The 17,354-nt window shown below is 34.4% G+C and overlaps 5 protein-coding genes across 9 annotated transcripts; 3 read left to right on the plus strand and 2 right to left on the minus strand.

Annotated features, from left to right (window-relative positions):
* Window positions 1-173: 173 nt before the first annotated feature.
* LOC149702486 (uncharacterized) lies at window positions 174-17,246 on the plus strand. 2 transcript variants are annotated; one of them, XM_089866326.1, is made up of 3 exons: window positions 174-553; window positions 15,696-15,831; window positions 15,936-17,246. In XM_089866326.1, the coding sequence occupies exon 3, from the start codon at window positions 16,063-16,065 to the stop codon at window positions 17,095-17,097; it is 1,035 nt and encodes a 344-aa protein (XP_089722452.1). In that variant the 5' UTR covers window positions 174-553; window positions 15,696-15,831; window positions 15,936-16,062; the 3' UTR covers window positions 17,098-17,246. The 2 variants fall into 2 exon arrangements, with proteins under 2 accessions (XP_089722452.1, XP_089722451.1); XM_089866325.1 differs by lacking the exon at window positions 174-553 and adding an exon at window positions 12,524-15,282.
* On the plus strand, window positions 549-2,784 carry beta3GalTII (beta-1,3-galactosyltransferase 6). The gene has a single exon (XM_089866324.1). It carries the CDS (start codon window positions 604-606, stop codon window positions 1,699-1,701), a length of 1,098 nt encoding a protein of 365 aa, XP_089722450.1. The 5' UTR covers window positions 549-603; the 3' UTR covers window positions 1,702-2,784.
* SpdS (Spermidine Synthase) lies at window positions 2,079-6,204 on the minus strand. 2 transcript variants are annotated; one of them, XM_089866327.1, is made up of 9 exons: window positions 6,056-6,204; window positions 5,092-5,193; window positions 4,199-4,331; window positions 3,922-4,042; window positions 3,612-3,858; window positions 3,469-3,552; window positions 3,264-3,409; window positions 3,080-3,202; window positions 2,079-3,007 (listed from the first exon to the last, which is right to left on the minus strand). In XM_089866327.1, the coding sequence occupies exons 2-9, from the start codon at window positions 5,135-5,137 to the stop codon at window positions 2,945-2,947; spliced, it is 963 nt and encodes a 320-aa protein (XP_089722453.1). In that variant the 5' UTR covers window positions 5,138-5,193; window positions 6,056-6,204; the 3' UTR covers window positions 2,079-2,944. The 2 variants fall into 2 exon arrangements, with proteins under 2 accessions (XP_089722453.1, XP_089722454.1); XM_089866328.1 differs by lacking the exon at window positions 5,092-5,193 and having other exon boundaries at window positions 6,056-6,201.
* On the plus strand, window positions 6,456-8,970 carry LOC149702489 (ubiquitin-conjugating enzyme E2 J2). Of its 2 annotated transcripts, XM_089866331.1 has the most exons (5): window positions 6,458-6,729; window positions 6,794-6,921; window positions 7,010-7,244; window positions 7,305-7,352; window positions 7,422-8,970. In XM_089866331.1, exons 2-5 carry the CDS (start codon window positions 6,806-6,808, stop codon window positions 7,719-7,721), a joined length of 699 nt encoding a protein of 232 aa, XP_089722457.1. In that variant the 5' UTR covers window positions 6,458-6,729; window positions 6,794-6,805; the 3' UTR covers window positions 7,722-8,970. The 2 variants fall into 2 exon arrangements, with proteins under 2 accessions (XP_089722458.1, XP_089722457.1); XM_089866332.1 differs by having other exon boundaries at window positions 6,456-6,921; window positions 7,136-7,244.
* D2hgdh (D-2-hydroxyglutaric acid dehydrogenase) lies at window positions 9,286-12,386 on the minus strand. Of its 2 annotated transcripts, none has more exons than XM_089866321.1 (6): window positions 11,664-12,386; window positions 11,392-11,589; window positions 11,133-11,326; window positions 10,726-11,071; window positions 10,549-10,658; window positions 9,286-9,928 (listed from the first exon to the last, which is right to left on the minus strand). In XM_089866321.1, exons 1-6 carry the CDS (start codon window positions 11,974-11,976, stop codon window positions 9,512-9,514), a joined length of 1,578 nt encoding a protein of 525 aa, XP_089722447.1. In that variant the 5' UTR covers window positions 11,977-12,386; the 3' UTR covers window positions 9,286-9,511. The 2 variants fall into 2 exon arrangements, with proteins under 2 accessions (XP_089722447.1, XP_089722446.1); XM_089866320.1 differs by lacking the exon at window positions 9,286-9,928 and adding an exon at window positions 9,981-10,469.
* Window positions 17,247-17,354: the final 108 nt, after the last annotated feature.

Below are 17,354 nucleotides of genomic sequence, written 5' to 3' on the forward strand. Positions count from 1 at the left end.
TAATTATAGTCGAATTATATAACAATTTAAAGATTTATAAATAAAATTATGTTCAAATTACGTTTTTCTACCTTCCAAAAGAGTTAAGTTTAAACTATAACCAGTCTAATCGTAATAACATTGCCTTTTTAAAAATATTTGGGTCTAGTGCGCTCCTTCTTCCGGCAATGCAGCCATGCTGCTGGCTTTCCAGTCTGGCAAGGGTTGTCGAGTCGAGTTCGCGGGTAAATACATTCTGACGAGACAGTGCGGATTTTTCGCGTGAAATTTTAATCTTTCAGCTAATGGTATCAGTATTTAATTTATTTTGTTTGTGAAATGTAATCGATTGGATAACCAAGCCGTGTTTGTGAAAAGTGTGTGGTGTGCGTGTAAAAAATCCAATTTTATTTCTGTTTTACGAAACCGTTTTGTCTGATATTGACAAAGAATAAGCCTTGGCCTATAATGCGCAACGTCCACGTGGGAATGGATTACTGTGACTCGGCATAAAGCAATGTGTTTTTCATGTAAGGCATTATATAGCCTTGTTTGACATATATTCGAAGAGACAGTAAGTGTTAAATGGTTTTTTTTAAGGCGGGTTGGCATGTTTATGGGTAAATGGTAACTGTCACTATGAAAAAACGATTGGGAACAAGTACTTTTCAGTGGCGTATATTTGCCGCTTGTTGTTTGTTTACCACATTTTTCGTGGGTTATATTTTCGGCTTGTTAAGTCAAAGCTGGATTAATGATAAACCCGTAATTTATTCTTCTTCCAACCCTTTATTCATATCTCTCGGAACCCCTTATGACTTTATTCGGACTTATAATGAAACAGGCAAGTTACCACAAATACCCCCAGTTAGAAACTTAAACAAAATATCAAAGTTTCTGGCAGTTGGGATACTAACTAGCCCTAATAACTTTATGCGCCGTAAATACATAAGAGAATCTTGGATATCTCTCGCGGTTAAGGGAGGTCTGACTGATTTCCATCATGTCTTTGTAATTGGCAGTGAAACATTGACAATGAAAGATCGATTAGACATTGAGAATGAAGTAACTGAATACCGCGATTTACTCTTGCTAGATAAAGTAGTAGATTCATACAGAAACCTAACTCTAAAAGTTATGAACTATTTTAAATGGTTGGACCAAAATGTTGAATTTTCTTACGTATTAAAAGTAGATGATGACTCATTCGCTAGTTTAGGTGAAATTTACTCGCTTTTAAAGAAACGAGAAAAACACCAGAGATTGTACATGGGTTACTTCGATGGTAGAGCTAGAGTCAAACATTATGGTAAATGGGCGGAGAAAAGTTGGGTTTTATGCGACAGATACTTACCATACGCTAGAGGAGGTGGTTACATTTTATCGCATGATTTAGTTAGCTTCATAGCTAACAATTCGCGTCTTTTACAGTTGTATAATAGCGAAGATGTTTCTGTGGGTACATGGTTAGCGCCACTTAAGATTGACAGGGTCCATAACCTCGATTTTGACACTGAATACGAATCAAGGGGTTGTTTGAATAATTATCTAGTCACTCACAAACAAACTACTCAAGATATGGTGAGGAAATATCATAGTTTGGTTCATAAGGGGAAGTTATGCGATCCAGAAGTTAGGCTTAAAAGTGACTACTATTATAACTGGGATGTATTGCCGTCTTTATGCTGCAAAAGAAACAGTAGTAAGATTACTGTTGATTAGAGAGATCAAAGAAAAATTTGAAGGGGCAGATCACATAACATTAACACCTGAAAAGAAAGGCCTTTTCTAAATATAAAAGGAATTAAATATTAAAATTAAAATTAAAATCAATGATCTCTTATTTCAAGTTTAATTGGTCTTAAAAACGAGGACTACTGCCCGACCCGCCATTGCTTTAGTGGCGTCTGCTAAATCGAACCACTTACCACTACGGGATTGGTTGAATTCTCACTGTCTGAGAGAGGTATGGGTAAGGAAGGTTCTGGCTAGCAGACGCCACTAAAGCAATGGCGACGCAGTAGTCCACGTTTTTAAGACTAATTAAAAGGTAGTAAGAGATGCTAAATGAAATTTTCCATTAAACAAGACCATAAAGCTAGTAGAAAAAGATTTATTTGTAGGTCAGTAGAGTACAAACTTTTGGGTAAATAGCGTGTAAGCTAGTATAATACATCGTAATTCCAATTTTAACAAATTTTAGAACATTTTACTAAAATACTCGTGAAGTTACAAGAGTATGTACGTGTTATGTAGCAAAATATGTAGTAGTATATATATTGATATTGTTGTGGACCCTTGGGTGTATTTAACCTGAGTTATATTTTCGTACAGCGAAAATAGTTTGTTACAAATGCTTTTAAGAACACTATATGTTACTTACTTACTTGAAACAGTGTATATATAATATCTATATCATGATACTCTAAGGCCACAAATAACTTTTCCCCCAGCGATATATATTTCAAACATTTAAAGCGTTTAAATTTAACAGAGTTAATTTAATTAATGGAATAAATTAAATTCCTTAAGTTTAAATAAATGTTTTTTTGAACAACACAACAATGTGCCATAGATTCTAATATGTATGTTAACTAATGAATTTTATTATAACTATTAGAATTAAGGAAAATTTTTAAAATTAACGATCAAATTTTTTTAATTATAATTAACAAAAATAATAAATGGAAATTAATTATAAGCGAAAGCCCTCCGTTTTTGGGTGAAAAACAAAAATGAGGAAAAACTGATGTAGACAACAATCAATGTTATGTCGAAAAATATAAACATAAATTATCGAATGAAGCTTTTTTTTCTGCTCAATATGCTTACAATACCACCTTTACAAAGCTCTTTTTTTTTATTATTTATTTTTGCTTACAATACCACCTTAAAAATATTTTAATTCCTCCACACAAGGACGGAAGACTAGGCATAAAATAAGGCACCTTTTTCTTTTATCCAATTATTTCTCCACAAAACCGTAGTACCCTTTTTCTTTTTCCAAAGGATCCTCGCTTTCGATGGCCTATTTTAAATACTTAAACGTGTTAAAAACGTTCGTTAAAATTAATGTTGATAATAGAAAAAAACCTTATACTTTTTTCACGAATCTGGGTAAGACAAAAGCAGCTTGATGAACTTTAGGAGTGTAATATTGTAAATTCATTTCATCCATCTGTTTTTCAGTGAATTCCGTAATTGGTTCTTCAAACTTTGTTTTCTGAAAATTGTTATAAGTAAATAAGTAACAGGGTTATATTGTAAGTACTATGAATGGGTACCGATGATTTGCTACATAGAAAAAATCCAATTTGTCCACCAGGATAAGTGGGAACGTAGGTTGAAGCGTAATTAACAACTGGGAATATAGTTCGACACATTGATAGCATACTTCGAACTAATTCCAACGTAAACCAAAATGATTCTCCTGGAAATAAGTTCTCGCTAGAATTTCAATGTTTTATCATGGATTTAACTAATTTGTACCTTGAGAACATATTATTCCATCGGGTTTAAGAGCTTTTTTCAAAGCTTCGTAATACGGTTTTTGAAATAACACAACAGCTGGTCCTGTCACAAAATTTAATTTTTAAATATGTGTCCGTTTCTAATTGTTTAACTAAAACCACCTTTTGGGTCTGAAGAGTCGGTTATGATTACGTCAAATTCTTCCTGTTGTTGTTTAACAAATTCGTACCCATCCCCGATGTATAAATGCACTTTAGGGCTATTGAAGCCTTCAGCCATAAATGGTAAATGCTTCTTAGAAACCTCGATAACTTTTTCGTCAATTTCGCATTGGATAATGCTTTCGACCATTGGGTGTTTGGCTACTTCTCTAGCGACTCCCCCATCTCCCCCGCCAATAATTAATACCTACGTTAATTTAATCAAGTATTTAATTATTTAAAATAATTTCTAGTTTATAATTTGCGCAACCTTTTTAGGACATGGGTGAGCGTTTAATGGTAAAAAAGATATCATTTCTTGATAGGAACTCTCGTCTTTTTCCGTGCATTGTATGGCATTATCCAAAACTAACACTCTCCCAAATAATTTACTGAAAATGTTTACGGTGGTAGATCAGGTATCATTCTACATAAGATATGTTCCGTTCCATAAATATGTCACTGGTAACTTAGGAACTGGAGCTTGTAGGTATTGTCATACTTATGGAACGGAACATATCACTTATAAACTTATGCTAACGGAGTACCTTTGAAAGGCGATTATATCTTGATATTTCGACTGTTCATGGTAAAAAACTTTCTCTACTGAAACAGACAACGCTAAATCTGGCGAAATGTTATCCCATTCCGTAAACCATCCTTTTTTAAATGTATCCATTCCTGAATGTGTTTTTCAAATTATGTGAAAACATTTATTTTAAGGTTCACGTTACATTTTAGTAACATTGTTAGTAGAACGATATATGTGTGAAGCAAGAGGCAAGAGTTTTAAATAAATTAGTGTAAGGCAAGGTTCTTAATTCTGTTTAATAGAAAAGTTCAGGTAACATAACTGATTATACCTTAAAATAACGACCTTTTATCTAAATATAAAAGGAATTAAATATTAAAACAAATAAATGCTCTCTTATTACAAAATAATTAGCATTACTACTGCGCCACTAACCATTGGTTTAGTGGCGTCTGCTAGCCAGAACCCCTTACCCCCTATGGGATTGGTTGAATTCTCACAGCCCACTCGATCACGCGCATAGGTTCGATTTAGCAGACGCCAGTAAACCAATGGTGGAGACGCAGTAGTCCTTGATTATTTTTAAGACTAATTAAACGCTAATTAAATTGTAATAAGAGATAATTTATTTTCATTTTGAATATTTAATTCCTTTTAATATTTAGAAAAAAGTCCGTTCTTTTAAGGTATAATGTTATGTTAACTAAACTTTTACTTTAATTGAAAAGATTAGTGTAGTGAACATGAAACCAAAACCAATAATTTCAATCATGCAGTCAGTGTTACGGCTTGTTTTTTTATTAGTTGTAAAAGTTTTTTGATCCCCATGAAGCGTTATAGTGGTTTTTAGAAGAATTTGTTGATTTTATATTGTTTTGGGAAGTTATTTTTGTGTAATTATTATCAAACCTTCTATCCCATATATAGTTTTTTCAATGGCATTTGGGTCATTCATGGTAGTAGAAGTTGATTATTAGCCGTAAAACCTTTTTTAGGATATTAATACGGTAACTAAAAAAATAATTAAATTGCCTAGAATTAAATAAAAGCGTGGATATTATTATTTTAATCATTTAAAATGCAAAAATTCAACCGCTTAATTATTAATTGAATCATGGAATTATTTCAGCATTTGTTAGTTTTGATGTTTCACCATTCCTTAATAATTAGTTTTGATTTATTAATAATTTTAGTACCAATAACCATTGACCAGTAATTATATTAATTTTTATTAATTTCGAACAAATTTTGGGATTGCGTAATATGTATGGTATTTCACACGACTACAAAATAATTGGGGGGTACATTTGCATTCTAAGTAGTACATTGAGAAAGTATAGAGTTCATAAGATATGTTCCATAAGTCATGAAGTGACGTAAGTCATAGATTCGAGATAAAGCGACGCCTGGTAAGGCGCTGTTAAAGTCTTAGTACAGACTCTTAGTAAGTCTCTAGCATTACGAAGTATAGGTAGTGTCATACTTATGGAACATAACTTATAAACTTATGATGGTACTCGATTTCTACTTACTTCACTTACTAGTATAATTTAAATTGAATGTCAAAAAGCCAGATAATACTCGAGTTTTTATCAATATCACAATATTCAAATTTTATCAACGGTTTTATTCAAGTATGCTTGCCACAAGTAATTTCTTTAATCTAATCACAGTTCTTACAATTTTGGCATGAAAGTACTTGCAAGCTTACTATTATGTTGTCCAGATACGTTAGCGTATTAAATTAAATTAAAATTAGTTATTTAATCTAATTATAAAATCTGGCTCTTCGCTCGTCAACATTATGGTTGGGGCATCACATTATTTTTAATTTAGCGCCCTTTAATTATAACAAAAAAAAAGATTTACTTACAAACAACCGCTTTTATGATGTCACGTGTAATCTAAATTATTTTTTTGCACCAAAGCAATGTGCTTTAACTTTAATTAAAAAATGCCTAATTAAAATTTTTGATTTTATAACAACGTGATCGTCACCAACTCGAGTCACACGCTTTTCGATAATGAGGAGGCCCCGGTTTGGTTGTCTACGTAACTATCTCCTAGAGGGCGGACTTTGTCACGGCCAACTTTGATAGGCAGACATTGACGCTTTGGGTTAACCTAAGTTAGCCGTTTCATTTTCCTTCCCCATTTCTGGCTTCCGACAAATAATTTTGCAGCACAGTTAAACGTGAGGCGGATTATTACACAATGTTAAATCTCATACGTATTAAACTACTTTCTGTCAAGTTCTTTTGTTGTTGTTATAGAGTCGCAATTTACCGACGGCGAATGAGAAAGATACACGGGTATTTATATGTACTTATATTAATTACGGTTTAAAATTAACTAATTGCAATTAATATATTCTTTAACTGACAGTATGAGGTACTAAAGTTCTTCAAAATTAAAGTAAAACTTTATAATATTTGCGTTAAATTAAATTTCTGGTTGCCATCAAAATTTCGCGTTAGGCTTAGGGCTAGAGTAGGCCAAGGCTTACTACTTCCTTATTCCTAAATAAATCCGTGAACTTTGACCTTTGTAGGTCTTATCATGTTTATTTGGTCCATTTTTATTTCTGAAACGTATTTTTATCGAAATTAAGAATACATTTAAAATGAGTAGAAAAGGCAGTACCGCGACTCAAAGACTCAAACAGGACTATATAAGAATTATAAAAGATCCAGTGCCATATGTAATTGCGCATCCTCTTCCATCAAATATCTTAGAATGGTTTGTTTGTTTCTCTTTAATAAACAAATTTAATTAGTGTAATGTACAGTACAATACACTGTTAATTAACAAACGCGCCAATCTTTAGGCATTATATTGTAAGAGGTCCTGAAGATACACCTTATGATGGTGGAATGTATCATGGGAAATTAATCTTTCCCAGCGAATTTCCTTTTAAGCCACCAAGTATTTATATGATCACACCTAATGGCAGGTTTAAATGTAATACCAGGCTTTGCTTGAGTATAAGTGACTTTCATCCTGATACATGGAATCCTGCTTGGTCTGTTTCAACCATTTTAACTGGCCTACTTAGTTTTATGGTGAGATACTTGTCACATTATTATCGTGACTTTTTTACACATTTTGCGTGATTAAAATAGGTTGAAAGAAATCCAACATTAGGGAGTATTCAAACTACAGAGTATGAGGTTAGTTTGTAGGCCTAGAGTATTCATTTTATAGTCCATAAACCAAAAATCTCCTCTGTATGAACGTAGAAACGCCAACTGGCACAATTAAGCCTCGAATTTAACATTAAAGATCCTGTGGTAGTGGAACTTTTCCCTGAAATGGTTGAGGAAATGAAAGATGTCCTACAAAAAAGAACTGAGCAATTACGGCTTCAAGCTGACAGTGCCGCTGCTAATAACAACAGGGACGGGGCTGATAGAAGTTATTTAAATCAGAGACAAGGGCAAGGACTTTTGGGTAATGCCCTGACTAATGTTTTTGTAATTGTTGGATTCGCCGCTTTCGCTTATACAGTCAAATACGTCATTATGAGTATTGCAAAGTGATAAGTCATAAAAAGATGCAGATATGATGATAAAAACGGGATGCCTTAAAAAAGGGGTAAGCAGGGTCTGTAACGTGTTTTTATTTAAGTAAAACGTAATTAATAGTAATAATTAGTGCTACGTTTTTGTATTTAAAATTAAAGACTTGGAAATTTAAATTTTGATTTCTAAATCAGCGCCACCTACCCATAGCGGCGACTTTGAGAACTACTGTAAATGGCAAGCCAATCAGATGCCGTTAAAATCTGGTGACGTCACTGACGGGAACTCTCGGGGGGGGGGGGGGGTCTTACCAAAAATGACGTCACCAGATTTTTAGCTGAAATCTGATTGGCTTGCCATTTACAGTAGTTCTCAAAGTCGCCGCTATGGGTAGGTGGCGCTGATCAGGAATAAGACCGCTAATTCTTAGAACAATATTTTTTAACAGCTGAACTTTGTGAACCTGCTGACCTCTTTTGCTGTAGGTATATTAATTAGGGCATCCAAATTATATTTAATTATAATTATATTCACTCTCATCATTAAAGATTAAATAGGTTAATTAATTTTTATTGGAGGGTTATACTTATTATTATTAAGTTAGCTTTAAAATTTGATTTCCAACTCCCCCTTGACCCGTTTCTTGACCCAACTATAAAGAAATTTCCGCCAAAAATATAACATTTTTACTCTTCCCCTTGTCAACTATTAAAACCAACTTGAATTTTTTAATAAAGTGCCTTAATGATAAGATTAAACTTGTAAGAGAAACGAAAAAAACCTAAAAAACAATTACTGGTAAATGTCTCGTATACGATGTTGTTTTTAGCACACAAGTCTTTTTACAATAGTAACTAAATAATGTGGGAAACCTTTTTGCACACCACCCCCGCGTCTTAATCTAGTTCCCTCCTCGTCCTAATTGCCTTCCCATAAATGTAATTAATGAAAAGATATTTTATAATGACCTTTGACCTTACCACTCCTTCCTCAATATTCTTCCCCCCCCCCCCCCGAAAATTGTAATTAATATGGTTTTTTAAAGCTCAAATGGAGAAATATAAATTGTATTTAAGAACACAGATGATGCTTCTAAGCTATTATTAACGAAAGCTTAAAGACAGTAGCTCTAATGAAAGAAACTCTTTTGAAAGAAAAAAAATGATTTTTCAATCATTTATTAATTGTAAACGAATGAATACAAATCTGTTATAGAGGCAGATCTGTATGTCAAAACAAAATTAAATATTTTTTGTTATAATCTTTCTATTGTGGTAAATTATTGCTTTGATGGCGGTAAACCATGGGAAATGTATGGGGGGAAATCCTTAAATTCGGGGGGGGGGGAATATATAGGGAAAAAACCCTTAAATTCGGGGGGGAATATATAGGGAAAAAACCCTTAAATTCGGAGGGAATATATAGGGAAAAAACCCTTAAATTCGGAGGGGAATATATAGGGAAAAACCCTTAAATTCGGGGGGAATATATAGGGGAAAAACCCTTAAATTCGGGGGGAATATATAGGGAAAAAACCCTTAAATTCGGGGGGAATATATATAGGGGAAAAACCCTTAAATTCGGGGGGAATATATATAGGGGAAAAACCCTTAAATTCGTGGGGAATATATAGGGAAAAAACCCTTAAATTCGGGGGGAATATATAGGGAAAAAACCCTTAAATTCGGGGGAATATATAGGGAAAACCCTTGAAAACTCGGGGAAATCAGTTTTCCATAACTTGTATGAACCCTTGATAACAAAGTGGGAAAATATTATGTCATAACAAATTAAATTTAGTTATTTTTTTACTCTAAAACTTTGTAAGGGTTGAGTATACAATTTGGGTCTAAAAGCGACTTCATTTTCTTCATATTATCAATAGCTGGTTTTACTTTACTGTATTTTAACGCGCCTCTATTAAGTATTCCAATACCATGCTCTCCGCTAATGCTGCCTCGGAATTTTGAGGCGTATTCAAAAATGAAGGGTTCAATAAGGTCTTTAGTTTTTTGCTCATAACGCGGGGCAGTTACTGTAAGGTGAAGATTATTGTCCCCAATATGACCGTAACCAACTGTATCAGCTTCTACATCTTTTAAACGGTCCCTGATTGCCAATACCAAATTGTAGTATTCGTTTAATGGCAATGATATGTCGTATTTGTAAGCGTATCCGTCTTCAAAGTGCGCCATAGGAACGTGTTCTCGAAGATTCCAAAATGACTGAAAGTGTCAGAAATTCATAGTTAGAGGATTTACAATTAATACAACTTAATTATAACAAACTATCAAATTAAATTTATTAAAATAAAAAATTGTAATATGTTTTAACAAAATTAAATTACGAAAATATTTTGTAAGGGTTCAAAATACCATTAGGATCGAAAACGTTTTTTAGTTGTTTCATTGCGTTTAGAGTATTCATTGTTTTGCATTTTATTAACGCGTCCCTCTTACGTAATCCTACGCCATGTTCAGCGCTAATACTACCCCTTTTTCCTATTGTATATTTGTACATGTATGATTCTATCAAATGCTCGTGTTCCCTGCTATACGTCACCGATGACACTACATTTAAATGCAAATTAGAATCCCCAACATGGCCAAAACCAACGCACTTTAATTCTGGCGTGCTTTTTAAATGAACTCTCATTAATTCTACTAATTCGTAATAAGAATCTAATGGAAGGGAAATATCGTATTTGTAAACAAATCCTTTTTGTTGCAAAGCCGGTGTTATGAATTCCCGAATTTGCCACATGTTCTAGGACACAGAGAGAGAAATTTAATCTCAGTCCCTGTTGTACTTGCCGAAGAAGTGTTAAGGAAGCCATTATAGTTACCTTAGCTTGAGCGGGACCAGTTGCTAAGGTACCATCTGTGATACACCCCTCGTTTAGTACGTATTCCAAAAATGAAGATAGTTTTTCTTCATCGTGACCTTCATTTGAACCTTTGACGAAAAAAAAAATTATTCAACTATAAATTTAAACTGAGTAATTAATAATTTGTAAATTTACCCGATGTTTCAATTAGCATATAAAATCTATTAGCAGCTATTGGCGGTTTAATTTTGTAGTATTTGTCAATTGGCTCCACTGACTGTTCATCCATCATTTCAAATGAAGATAAAACCTCTGATAGCATTGATTTTGCCACTTTGAAAGTTTTAAGTACGTTTTCAAAACTAGTCGCGCCCAGAAACGCTAAATTGACACTCTTAGGTTGAGGAGGACATTGAATGGACACTTTTGTCACCATTCCAAGTGTGCCTTCAGCTCCAATAAAAAGATGTTTCAAATCATATCCTGTGTTGTCTTTCTTCATGGAATTCATGCAATCTAATACGTCGCCGTTTGCCAATACCTTTCAAGTGAGATTTGCTAAGTTAATTATAATAATTTTAACCGTTTCTAAAATTAATTACAATCTCTAATCCTAGAACATTTCCGTGTAAGGAACCATATCTCAAAAGTCGCAGTCCACCAGCGTTTGTTGATACGTTTCCCCCAATTTGACAACTTCCTTTGGCACCCAAATCAATAGGAACAATAAAACCCCGTTCATTCGCGTATTTCTCCAGATTTTCCAAAACACAACCCGCCTGACACTCCAATACACCTGTTATATAACAGCATTGGTTTATCAGTCAACACCAATTTACGTTTCAGGTAAAAACCTCTCACCCGAAATTTCATCCATACGAATTATTTCATTCATAAGGGATGTGTTTAATATAATTTCGTCAAAAATGGGTGTACTACCACCCACTAATCCTGTATTACCACCTTGGGGACATACAGCGAGTTTACGTTCATTGCAATAACTCAAAATCTTTGAGACCTCTTCTGTTGTCTTTGGTTTTAAAACTAAGGAACTAGAACCTGGAATTACATTAAAATAATAATAAAATTTATTCTTAATTAAGTATTCTATAATTATTTAATTATCTTCTAACCTCTAAACATTTTCATCCAATCTGAGTTATAATTTATAACTTCATCAGGGTCAGTTACAACCCTACTTTTACCCAAACCAACCTCATTTTCGAAGAAATTTATATCTTCATTAGTTATTTTGGCGAAAGGAAGTCTTTTAATATGAGGGTAAGTTTCGGAAGTTAATTTTATGGATGGAGGAACACTTGTTGTTGCGTTATTACGCGCGAATTTAACGCTTAAATTGTCCGTCATTGTTGTTAGTTTTAAGTATTTACTGAAACTAGTTAGTGTCTTCCTTCGAAAACATAATTGTATTGTTCTTAAAGCCATGGTTTTAAGTAACGTAATATCAAACAATAGACTTAAATAGTAGAAAAGATATAATAATTTAGATATGGAGATTCTCAATAAGCTAGCTGCAAACAAGACGTACTCGTGGCCTTGACTCACTGGCGCTACTTGATAAGTTGATAGTAGAATAGGAACCGCGCGCCGAACTTGAATCTTCTATAGACCTACTTAAAACCAACCTTATAATACACCATAAATGTTCTCAATTAATACATCCAAGGTTGGAGTTGATTATAGTTTTTTATTTGCAAGGATATAGGTTTGTTTACACAACATATATTGGCACTGCGTGTTATCGTTCCGTAGATATTAATACAGTCGTAGGTAGGGAGCCGCTGTTTCTCTAGGGATCTCCATAAATAGGTCGGTGCGATGTGATGTAAAGGCTGATTTGTAATTAGTTCACGGTGACCTGCCACCTTCCCCTCCCCCCCCCCCATTTCAGTTCTAGACCCAAGGCTAGACCTCATGAGGGGATAGACTCAAAGAGGTGAGCTGACCGATATAGCCTACAAGAAAAAAATAATATCGAGCTAATACTTTCGCTAGCAACAAGGAGTCGCGTGTACTCGTGTCTGTTGCCTCTTTAAGTCGGCATTGTCGGCTTGCTTTTAGCGACTTTAGCGGGCCCAAAGGACACGTGATAAAGATTAGGACTATGACATGTACGTCATTCGGGCATGTCTTAAAATTAGCTTGCGTGTGTTGTTATCTATCTAGACGCAGAGAGATAGATTATTCGAGAGATAAGATACGTCATACATGATTATATAGTATAACGCCTCCCACAAATTCCGCCTAGATACGTTGAGTGAAAATGGATGTTACACAATGATTCCTATTTAGCTGTATGTATTCCTACGCGACTTTGGACTATAATATAATATAATAGACTTCGTTTGAACCCAACCTTTTTCACACATCCTTGACAAAAACACTTTACCCTATGATTATTTTTTATTGTTATACTAGTGTAGGTAGTTATATTCTGGCACGAATATGTTAATTAGATCATGTATATGAGATTAAAACACTTGGGATCTAATAAAAGATGCACGAAAGTCATTAAATTTATTACAACTCTTAATATGAATTTACGATCTTGTTTACGATTGTATTTTTGAATTAAAACTTAACAATCGCCCAATAAAACCCTTTATCTACTTTTAGTTATGCCTTGTCTTAAAAAGGAACACTTTTTTGGTCGCTTTTCGAGGGGGTAACCACTATCATACCAAAAAAGGGGTTCAAATCCCTCGGCATTTTAACGGAATTTGAACCTTCCTCATCCTTCATTTGTTGAAATTAAAGTTATTGTTTTAAAATGAAATCAAATTACAAAGTTAAATTGAAAGTCATTATCGTTTTTAATGAACTTTGAACCTTTCTCTTCTCTCATATGTTAACATTCCATTGTTTTAAATTAAATCTAAGTTTAAGTTTGTAAACAGTGTTTCGGCGCCAAATTTTTTATAATAGAGCATTACGAAATCTATCTTTAGGGCAATGTTTTGAGGTCTTTTCTACAGCGACTATTTTTACCTATGCTGGTCACGTGTTTTAATTGGCTCTCCTGGAAAGTCCATCCAAGAAGTACATTTTATAGATTGTAGATTTTTTTTTTCTATTTTAGCACGATCCATATGTCAGATAAAAAATATACTACAGGGACATTTATTTTATTTGATTATAACGTAGGCTAGCGTTTTCTGCCCTTAGCAACTGAAACACGTGAGTCTGGGAAACGTGTTCTCATTTTACAAAGAAAATTGCTCAAATTCAAACCTGTACAATGTGTCGGCGTGTTGCGTTTTACATGTAGCAAGAAGTGATATCTAGTTTATTAGGGAGTAGGTATAAATTCGCGCCACATTCCCTGCTTTATCTCCAGTCCAAACCAACGTAGGTGCGGAGTTAATCCCCGCCGCCTCTAAATTACAACCAGCATCTCATTGGTTCTTGAAAACTCACGTCAGCACGACGCGAATGACGAAAATTACAGTCATATTTTCCGACTGAGGAGAGGCTGCGAAATAGACCGGCCTCCTTTTACGTCCCCCCTTGTATTTTAAAAGGGGGACTGGGACTATGGCGCGCGAATACTTAGGCATCTTATACCTTCTCCCTAATAAAATAGATATCACTTCTTGATGTAGCAACAACATCTACACAACCGTGCGCTAGTTTTTCCATCAAGTATAACTGGAATTCATTCTGTCCCAATCCAAAATAAGGTCACACGAGACCACCTTAAATTATTATTGATATGGTTGGTTTTATGAATTAAAAATTCAAACTTAATTTAATTTACGTTCGAACTTTCTTACGACTGACTTTGTTTGGGAAATAAGTTCAAATATCCCGGAAAATGGGTTTCAAAATATGTTCCTTGACACGGTGTGTAATTAACCGTTTATTGGCTTCCAAGAAATTATATTGCCCCCTTAAGCTAAAAATATGTAACCCTTTCTAAGCCTAATCTTGTAATTTTTGTAATCAAGTTTTTTTAACTGCTAGGCAAACATTAATTGTTGCGTAGTTTAAGTAAAATATTCCGGTTTCCAATCATTGTTATCGTTTCGGAAATATTGCGTAGGTCGCGAATGGAAAAAAACGAGATTAACTTTATCTAGTTTAAGTGACTGAACTAATGTTAAGAGCGTGTTCTAAGATTAGCAAATGATTGCGAGGGGATAATCACTTCGACTAATTATATACCCCTTATTTTGACTTCAAAGACTAAATTAGTTTCTAGTTTATCTATTACACGTTTGGACCTGGGTCAAAGGTCATCATCTCAAAATGGTCCTCCAAAGTGGCGGGCCCCTTTTTTTACACAGTGTCCGTTCAAGCCCCTGATTTAACGTGAATTCACTTGAATTCGAGTTACTTTTTAAGCAAATTCAAAATCTTTTGTTTATGCATCACGCTTGAAGAATGGTTAACCCCTCAACTTTTACAACTTAAGCACCTCCCGGAGTCCGGTCCCCCTTCACTTCTCCGGACTGGCACATTTCGCAATCTTAACTGCGTAGAAAATTTTTCAGCCAATCATCGCGATCCTCGTTCGTGATTGGTGCATTTTGGGCATTACATCACCCGGTGGTACATGTGCTCCGTTTGACGTATGTCATAAAAGGCTATAAAAGCGCGTGTTCGGCGCATTGAAGAGCAAATTTTGCGAGAGAGGGTCGTTGCCTTTAAAGGCTAACGAGTTTGGCTAAAATAAGTGAATTTTTAAGTGTTTAATTATCGTTGTAACGTACTAGAATCTCCCTTGAATGGGTAAGTATCTCGAGTAGTTAAGTTCGGGGCGCGATTTTAAGGTTAAAAATTATCTACTCCGCGTAGAAAAATTATATCGTGGTGGGAGTTTAGGCTTAGCGGTTTTAGTTGTAGGTGAACCAACCAAGAGTAGAAGACTAGTCTAGCCATTTTAGGTTCGTGTACTTGGAATTTCCCCTTTACTTTTACTCCATTAGGAATTTCCGGGTTTTTTTTTTCTTAACCATATTGAGTAATACCATATTTAGTTTTAGAGTTGTATTAATTTCAACAATATAATATAATATAATTTTCTTTTATATAATAGTTATATATGAATATAAATGTTAGTGAGAATTAGGTCGGAAGTTCAATTTGTAAATTCGAAATTTTAATTAATTTAAATTCATTTCAACTTAATGCCGTTATTTTAGATCAGGGAGACAAAGAAGGTGAATCACATAAAAAGTTTGGAGGCAATGACTGCACGTTTAGTCTTAAGACTTTCTACGCTTCACAATGGCCATCTTGACTCGAGGATGCGAAACCAAATATTTCTCCTCATATCCAGTAAGGGCGATATCTTTGTTATCATGTTTTTGCACTAATTACATCTTTAATTATTCGTAATTTTGGTTGATTAATGATTGATAATTTTTTTATTTACTTATTAGGTCCGCTGGATCCAACATTGAACATGGAGACATCCATAAGCTCTTGGGTGACAAGCTGAAACTTGATGAATCAAGTTCATCATCTGACGATGATTCCCAAAGTTCTGACGATGGCGCTTGCTCCGACATGGAAGATTGGGGGTATTATCTCCCGGATCCAGAATGGGGCGTTGCCGCTACCCCTTTGAAATTTAATTCAATGGAGGAATTGGAGTCAACCTTGAAGTTCTTGAAGCGTTTATTGCACCGAGAGCTTAAGGCCCATCACTACAATAATGTTGAGAGTTACCTGTACCTTTACAATGATTTCAAGAAACAAAGCCGTTCGTTTTACCAATTCTTCAAGGATTATCAGCCTTTAGTTTTATCGGAATCAATGTCCTGCGTCGGCCTTTCATTCTCTTTATTGGAGCAAATTGCGAAATTGAGACCCGATTTGAAACCTTTCACCTTTTTGGCCTCTTGCGAAGAAATGACCAAGTTCACCTTGGAAGATTTTTACGTTATGCCTGATCAGGAAGATTATAAAGAACACGTTATGGTTGGGTTAAAGATAGAAGTAGAGGGTCGAAAAGGAGTAGTTTTACTAGATCCCGGTTATCATATCACTTTTCCGATAGTCGTTATGGCTGATGGTCAAACCCCCGATAATGGTAGATTCTCTATTGGTGGGAAGGTTAAGAAAGAATACGAATACACTCTAACTGGGAATTGTAATTACGTAAATTGGACAACGACTAAGACTAAGAATGGGGAGAAATCAAGTTGGCAGAGTTACGTCTACGTAGGAAAGACCTTTTTGAGCGCAGTTCCCATTGTAGAGAAGAAGAATCTAGTTTACAATCTTAGAAGTTTGATTGCCAGGGATGAAGAAGGGCCTAAATCTGGTTTCTATTGTAATTTGGGAGGGAAAAACGAGTTGGTTCTTTTCTATCGTAATGAGAATGGTCAACAGGAAGAGTGTAGGATTCCCTATTCTTATTTTGACGGAGTCTCTTCTGAAATTAAGGAGTTTGAAAAGTCTATCGTACAATGCGCCTCTCAGTCAGGCTATAACCGCGCTTATTTTGTCTCCATGTTCAAAGCTATTATTGTTTCTTATCAGGATCAATCTTTCATGCCACATCTCTTGAAGGTTAACAAAATTTTAGAAGAAGATTAAACTAATTTTTAAGTACTTTGGGTTGGTTTATTTCTCCCCAACTATATTACTTTTTAAATTTCTGAGTGTTTCTTTTATTATTATAGAAATGTATCAAAAAACAATATATTGCAAAATCAGGAACTCAATAAAAAATCATTCAACATTAATTTTATTGTTCAATTATTTTAATGAATAATAAACGATTATTGTAACAGACACAGATAGACACCATTATAGTATCTCTCAGCGCGAGACACGTTACTCGGAGAGGTAAC

The sequence above is a fragment of the Phalangium opilio genome, unplaced genomic scaffold (assembly GCF_054372755.1).
Source record: "Phalangium opilio isolate 3A_F unplaced genomic scaffold, DU_Popi_V2 ptg000017l_1, whole genome shotgun sequence".
Taxonomy (NCBI): domain Eukaryota; kingdom Metazoa; phylum Arthropoda; class Arachnida; order Opiliones; family Phalangiidae; genus Phalangium; species Phalangium opilio.

Bases quoted from the DNA above. Each gene is read 5' to 3' on its own strand.
- beta3GalTII (XM_089866324.1), top strand. From the start codon at position 604: ATGGTAACTGTCACTATGAAAAAACGATTGGGAACAAGTACTTTTCAG.
- LOC149702486 (XM_089866326.1), top strand. From the start codon at position 16,063: ATGGAAGATTGGGGGTATTATCTCCCGGATCCAGAATGGGGCGTTGCC.
- SpdS (XM_089866327.1), bottom strand. From the start codon at position 5,137: ATGAATGACCCAAATGCCATTGAAAAAACTATATATGGGATAGAAG. The intron at 4,043-4,198 runs GTACTCCGTTAG...AAACATTTTCAG, and splicing joins GATATAATCGCCTTTCAAAG to TAAATTATTTGGGAGAGTGT. The intron at 3,203-3,263 runs GTACCCATTCAT...AACAATTTTCAG, and splicing joins TTCTATGTAGCAAATCATCG to AAAACAAAGTTTGAAGAACC.
- LOC149702489 (XM_089866331.1), top strand. From the start codon at position 6,806: ATGAGTAGAAAAGGCAGTACCGCGACTCAAAGACTCAAACAGGACTAT. The intron at 6,922-7,009 runs GTTTGTTTGTTT...GCCAATCTTTAG, and splicing joins CCATCAAATATCTTAGAATG to GCATTATATTGTAAGAGGTC. The intron at 7,353-7,421 runs GTTAGTTTGTAG...GTATGAACGTAG, and splicing joins TTCAAACTACAGAGTATGAG to AAACGCCAACTGGCACAATT.
- D2hgdh (XM_089866320.1), bottom strand. From the start codon at position 11,976: ATGGCTTTAAGAACAATACAATTATGTTTTCGAAGGAAGACACTAACT. The intron at 11,327-11,391 runs GTGAGAGGTTTT...GTTATATAACAG, and splicing joins TCGTATGGATGAAATTTCGG to GTGTATTGGAGTGTCAGGCG. The intron at 10,470-10,548 runs GTAACTATAATG...TCTGTGTCCTAG, and splicing joins CTGGTCCCGCTCAAGCTAAG to AACATGTGGCAAATTCGGGA.